Below are 7,232 nucleotides of genomic sequence, written 5' to 3' on the forward strand. Positions count from 1 at the left end.
CAATTGTATCTAACTCACAGGTGTTTTTTACGTAAACTTTAATTCCATTGCGTTGGGTTGGCATATTTTTAAATTTTTCATTATTAAAATTCCATGGATATTGGGCATTCTTAATTTGTATTAAACTGCAGAGATTGCCATTAAGTAACAAAAATCCTTTTTTCCGTGACGTTTTCCTCTCATTCAGTAATTTGATTTCAGGGTAGGGTCGAAAATAAAAACCCTTTGAAATCATTTTGCCTTCTATTTCATGTTTTCCGCTATTCTTGACTTTTCCCACGTTCTTCTCCACAATTTCCTCATTACACAAAATATCATTTTTGGGATGCGGGGCGATTAAATTCTGGTCATTGTTCCCTTTTTTCTGATTCTCGGGTTTCAGTCTTCTTTTTTCTGCAATGAACGTATTAGTAACTGCTTCTGCATTCAATGTGGGATTTTTTGATTGTATATCGAAATTTTCTTCAGTCTTCGGATTTCTCTGACCTTCTCCATTGGTTGGTGAATCACGTTCTTCGTTTAAACTTCCAATATCTTCCAATAATATAGCCGCAGAACTTGATATTAGTTTAGCATATGAATGATCTAAAAGTGGTGTGCTTGTGTGTACTTGAGAGGTGCAAAAAAAATTAGATGAGTCTCTCTTTGGGGTGTATGGTATATGTGAGTTGATTTTTGGGTTCTTCTCTAGATAATTGAGAGGAATGTCAAAATCATTTCCTTCATTATTCAACATTTCATCTCCCACCACTTCATAGTCAGCTTTTTCACTTACCATTAAGTTGTCATTTATAAATTTCAAATTTTGATCTTTATTATTTTTAGTAGAATCATCAGCGAGATTGTTGATCTGTGTTTCATAATTCAGAATTTCAGAAAGAATTGTTGCAGTGTTATGAATCGAAGATTCGTTTTTCTTAGCGTCAAGATTATCTTTCATTATTGATTCAGAACTTTCACTCTTGACAATAAAAAGTTGTTTGTTCTTAAGTCCTCTCCATTTTTCGTAAGAGAATAAATCAGTATCATCAATCAAGTGATTTCTTTTTGGTGGAGATTTTGGATGACTATTTTCATTTTCTTCAACAGTTTCATCCTTCAGAGTGGGAGTGGACAAGACCTCTCGCTGATGGTTGAAATGTTTCAACTTGGCAGCAAGCAAATTGCTGCCACTTTTCAGACTGTGGAGGTGTTCGAGCACAAATCGATTCCCTGGACATGGTAAACGAATGTGTTCAAAAACTCTTTCCCGCAAGATAGCGAAATACCCTTCTTGATGAGCTGTTGAAGCATGTTTTCCAGCAACTGGAATTGCTGCAGCAGTCCACAGTGGAAACTCCTTCGCGATACGTGTTAACTCCTTGACAAAGTAAGTAAAAAGCGTTTACAGAATTTCCTGACATGTCAGAAGGTGTAACCGACGCTATTAATTTTTTGATCCATTGATGGGTGCGTGTACCATTTTTGCCTTCTTCAAACGGTTTGGACGTATTACCTTTCTCTTCTAGATACGATGTCATTGAAGCCTCAATATCACAGATGACGCTTTTCCTAACACTCATATGACCCTCCAGCTCTTTTCTGGCATCTGAAACCGTCATATTAATAGTTGACGTTGGAACAAAATTGTCTTCATACGGCTGTAATGCGACGATACAAGTGAGAAGAAAAATTTGTTGGAATTCTTCTATGCTCTGAGTATCCACCATTAAAGCAACACAACGAACGAAAAAGTTCTTAATATATGGGTGATCTTTGTGTTTCAAGCATTTCCACCTTGCCACCAGAGCCATGAGATGAGCCACATCTATTCGGATGAGAGTATTGTCTGGTCGAGATTTTTTCTTGTCTGTCGTTCTTGCCCACTCGAAAACGTCATCTATATAATCTTTTAAACTCTTTCCATTAAATGTCAAACAGGAAGACATTGGTATTCCACGTTCATAATCAGACCATGATTCACCTGGAGTTTTAGCTCCGAGCCGGACCCAGTATTTAAGCCATAATTCGATAAATTCTTGGGTATGGATTTCTGTCAGCATTTGATGTACGCAGATAGTTTTGCCCTCAAATCTGATTGTGACCGTGTATAAAAAGATATGACCAGTCATTCTTCCTGGACAAATTTCAAATGCTTGTGCAAACCGGCCTGAAGCATCAATCGAGATTGCTGATGATGTTCCTAATACTCGACAGTATTCGTTGAAAACGTGTAACTGTTCCTGGGTGCAATATAGAACGTGGAATTTCATACAACCAATCTCGTGTATGGTATTTATATAACGAGGATCTGTTGACATTTTTTGGAGTGATTTAATCACATCATTTTTCTCATTGGGTTTCATGCCAGCGTTTTCTTTGTGCTTCTCCATCCTCGCTTGTCTGTAGATATAATTTTCCTGGACAAAATGTGGAACATCGTCTCCAAATTGCATATTATCCCTTAATAATTCATTTTGATAATTGGCAGCACTCTGCTTTTGCAATTTTTCTCCCACTTGCTTCCGTTCAGCTCCCCTGAGTGGTCTCTTCACATCTACATGGTAGTCTCCACGAGTGTCACGCGTTTTAATTGTCAATCTCAATCCGTTGCTGGTAGGTTCACTATTTGCTGTACCAATCATTATATTTTTGCACTTTATTCTATCCTTGCAATAGGCAAAAAACTTCAAATAATATTCATCATCTTGAGGGTTAAAGAGAGAGCGTACGTAGGACCACTTTGCACAGAATGCACAACTAAAATTGTACCTTTTCCAGAATGCTCTAGTAATAACTGATGCCCATGTTTCCGTCTTTAATCTGTTTTTGCTTTTAGACTCATCTGGCTTAATTAATGACCATTCTTCACTCGTAAGTAAGCAGAGATCGAAAGAGTCACATTCCTGTAGATTTTCATTTCGTATGTCCTCTGGAACATAATCATCGTCTGGTTCTGAAGTACACAATTCTTCATGATCAGATTCTATTTCATCTTCAATCAAATAAGGTTTTGTTTCCGGAGATGTACAAATTCCTTGATTACGTCGAGCTTGTGCCAAATCCCCTCGTTTGTCATACCTTACGTGTGTATAAACAGAACGAGGTAGCCACCTTCCATCTAAGTCTTGGCTCATTGTTTTCCATAATGTGTCTCCATATGGTGGAAAATCGTTTGTTGCAAGACGATGGATATGTTTTTCGATCAACTCAATAACCTCTTTTTGAGACACCTTTGGTTTTCGACCCATGTTTGAATTGAAGTTCTAGAAAAAAAATTATTAAATATCTTACGGTCAAGGATTAAGTTATAGACACTTCACATTACATAAAAGAGAATTATATAATAATTTATGTATGAAAGAAATAAATCAAGGCAGGAGGAAGGCGAAATTTGTATAGATCTATAATTAAGCCTTCCCTTCTTATATGTGTTACTAAATAAACAACTAAATAATAAAAACACGTAACCTTTTTTAACCTTTTATTATAAATAATAAAACCTTTTTTATGGTTAATTTCTAGAGGTTATGGTAATCTCCATTACAATGTTTAACAATCATCACGTAGAGCTAGTAGTCGGTTGTCTTTTGTTTTCTGAATAGCTTTGACAATAAAAATGGTACTATTTTCAAAAGTGGAAGCGCGCAATTTCAAATGTTCTTTTAAATTTTTTCCTTCAATTGTTAAAATATTTTGGCAATATTGTAAACTCTAGTTCAAATGCAAAATTCTATTAAGAATATTTACTGTAATTGTAATTTTCAACTAAAAATATAATTTAACGTGTAAGATAAAAAAAGGTTAAGTTCTATTGAAATTGTATTGGAGACATGTATTATTTGAAAATTGTTTCTTAGATGAACAAAAAATGATAACAGGCCTATTCAATTTACCATTAGGCAGTGTAATATAAACATTTTAGCAAAAATAACTGAGAAAATAAAATACAAATTCTAAATATAAATGCCCGGCGCCATATCTATGTAAATCCGTTTAATGTGATGGTCACAACGTATCGTAATACTTAAGTGCTTATAAGTATAAAAATTTCAATTATATAAATAAATTACGTTGAATCCTTGTTCTAAAAACGTTTGATCGTTTAGTGTTAACAAACTTGTAAATCCGACAATTTTTTATAATGTTATCCTTATTTTATTCCTTTTTCCATAAAGGTCGATTTATCTAATAACTCATAACATGTATATAAAACTCATATAAATTATAAACAATATAACTCATATAATTCTTTTGACTAAATATATATTTATTTTATAAATAACTTGAAATTTTTTTCAATCCTGTTATAAAACAAGGATTCAACGTACGTATATTCTTCACAATAGTGATTAAAAATAGAATTAGCCATATGACAATACACGCGATTAATAATTGGATACATTAGTCTTTAGTAAGCTTTTATGGCAGTGTTTCATTTCCCTACCAGCGCGGAGGAGTACAGTCTTGCTGATTAATTAAGGACGGTCCACTACGTAGCAGCATAACAAAAATTTCTTTAACGTGATAAACTTGAAAAGATATGTATCTTTTTAATTAAAACTTCTTACCTCCAAGCAATGAGAGGTGCCAATCTCTCGGTCAATCTCTGATAATATCTCTCCAGCTCCATAATCCCGCTGATCGAGACCAATCAGATTCTTATTGTGCCGCAAAGCGTCGAGACACTTTTTTTGGAAATCTTTCAAACACAAACAAAGCTTGTGCTGCAATCTGGTCGGCTGCGCATTTTGTTCGCGCAAACCGGAAAGAAACACGACCGCTACTTCAGCGGGTCCTTGATTAACCGTCGTGCCAATGCAACCTTGAAGGACCATTTGCAGCATCTTTGCGTCAGGTGGTTCTTGAGCGGTTGCAGCAGCCACCTAATTAAGATTACATAAAAATGTATTACATGTGTACTGTAAAAATATTAAGATGTGAGAAATCGATCAATACCTCGAGAGTCTTCTTCTGTATGTCTTCAATTGCCACTTCGATGGGACTCAGGACTATCTGTTTTCGAGCCACAACTCGATTTCTGGTTTTCAGATATGGGAAATGTGTCGTCACCGTTAATATAGTCTTCCGTTTACACTGTTCACATAATTCACCGTAAGCTTTGCCACCAGGAGTAAAAGATGTCGCATAAACAAATCGTTCTAAAAACAAAAGCCATTATCGAAACAAATTGTTAATTACTGTATAATTAATTACTGTTATCACAAAAAAATATTTTGTCTAAATCAATACTCACTCATGTTGAAATTCCGATGAAAAACTGTAGGTCTGTGTCTAAGCTCGTGTGCTTCGAAATACGGCTCCACGTAAGTGATCTGTACATAAGCTTTGTCCGGTTCCAGCTTGCTAGGATCCACAGGATTCGAATCCTTTATTATAACTATATTGAGTACCACTCCGCGCCGAATTTCTCGGCATAAAAGTTCTCGAGTCTCGAGAATATTTCCAAAAGTTTTGTTAAAGTTGGCTCTTTGTAAACAAACTCTTCGCCGCCGAGATCGCCGAATCTGGCGCCATAGAAACCAACTCTGAAGTACGTCCCAAAGACACGCTTGCCGGCCAATTGTTCCACACGCGTATATGCCTCGTGAAGTTTACTAAAAAAAAGTTCCAAAATAATATCTTATGCAGTAAATTTGAAAAAGATGTGCCCTCCATATCATACTAAACAATTTAAATTTTCTTACCCGTAAATGTTAGCTAATTTATTGTAGTCATGTGCAGCTTCTGCTATAGGTAGCAACACCCTATAGACGTCAGGAATAGCTTCGTACATTCCAGTTGCGTGAAAAAAGCTAGGCGCGTGCTCCAAAAAACCCGTCAATCCACTTTCTGAAAAATCAGGGTTTAAGCAAAGCTTTTCTTCCCTTCTGATTAGTACGTCATCGCCGACGGCGCTCTCCTCTAAAGCGTTCGGTGTTACGGCGTTCACAGCAACGGCTTCTACGGGCCGAACGCCGTCACCAGGTTCGAGTAGATGAAGATATTCCACTACCAGAGCGGCACTGTGCACCAAACACATTGCTGCTTCCGTGTGATTTTTCCTTTCCATGTGCTGCTGCGCCATGTTTGCGAGCCAAGTCAGCCGAAGATCAGGCGATCCTTGATAACCCTTGGCGATTCTAAACAAAATTTAGATACATCCCTTAGCTCGTTATGTTTACTTTGAGTACCACGTCACTCAGATCTGAGTGACGCATAAGTTCTCGCAGGGGCCCTATCACCCATCTATGGGTGACGATTTTATTCACTCAAGTAGAAACAATTTCGTTACTTATAAATATATTGAATAAAACCTTATTTTTGCAGTACATTGAATATATATTTAAAACAAAACTATCAAAAATTCACTCTTGGGCCCCGCAAAGATCACGCTCGAAATGTGCTTGGCACTCGAAGTGTTTAAGTTAAATTGTTTGCTAAGATTCAGAAATCTTACCTATACATTAGATCCAAAAGCATTTCAGATTGAATAGTAGATAATGTAAGACTCGCAAATATTAGCACCACTTCTAACTTTAATTGCAGACATTTTACGAGAATTGTATGAGCAAAAGGTTTTGTAGGTTCCGGGGCAACACTGATTTCTTGCCACTCGTCGTCAGGAGAAGTCGGAAGAGCGTAAAGCGGGAACAAGGCTTCCTGAAAAACAAATATTTAATTATTTAGTCAAATATAGAACAATAAATACAATATTTAATATTTAACATTTATTATTCAATATTTTATTAAATATTTTATTAAATATTTAATAAAATATTTAATTGCGGAATGTATGAGGATAGTCTGGGGTTCAGAAGGTTCGACGGTTAAACGGGACACTCTCAATTCACTCACGAGTGAATTATCGTTAATCTCAATATCCATATTTACGTCACATACACAGAATACAAAATAAACGCCGACAGAAAGATGATCAATCCGACGGACCAAAGGCCCGTTAACGGAATATAGTTTCGAGCACCAGCGGATTTCGACTCGCACGAGCGTAACAAAGCGCGTAAACGAATGAGAAAGAGGGCGGCGCGTGACGGAACGGAGCGTTGATCAGCGCGAATAAAGAGATCTTGAAAAGCGCGAATATAGAACGGAGATCTTGAAACGCGCGAACGAAGATCTTGCTGCGCGCGATGACGCAGATTTTCGCTGCGTCAGCTGAAAACACTTCTTGGGCCTGCAAGGAGAGCGTGTTCCACGCCAAAACCAGCTTGCTCCCAATAACACGGGAGGCC

General features: G+C 36.8%; 1 protein-coding gene across 1 annotated transcript; it reads right to left on the bottom strand.

The window, feature by feature from the left end:
• Positions 1 to 4,890: 4,890 nt before the first annotated feature.
• LOC112464931 (dedicator of cytokinesis protein 7-like) lies at positions 4,891 to 6,642 on the bottom strand (the record flags this gene model as incomplete). The annotated part of the gene is made up of 5 exons (XM_025032223.1): positions 4,891 to 5,141; positions 5,237 to 5,346; positions 5,394 to 5,597; positions 5,688 to 6,122; positions 6,440 to 6,642. Coding segments are annotated over 5 exons (1,203 nt in total), but the record flags the coding sequence as incomplete, so codon positions are not given.
• Positions 6,643 to 7,232: the final 590 nt, after the last annotated feature.

Source organism: Temnothorax curvispinosus, unplaced genomic scaffold, assembly GCF_003070985.1.
Source record: "Temnothorax curvispinosus isolate PA1 unplaced genomic scaffold, ASM307098v1 QBEX01014753.1, whole genome shotgun sequence".
NCBI lineage: Eukaryota > Metazoa > Arthropoda > Insecta > Hymenoptera > Formicidae > Temnothorax > Temnothorax curvispinosus.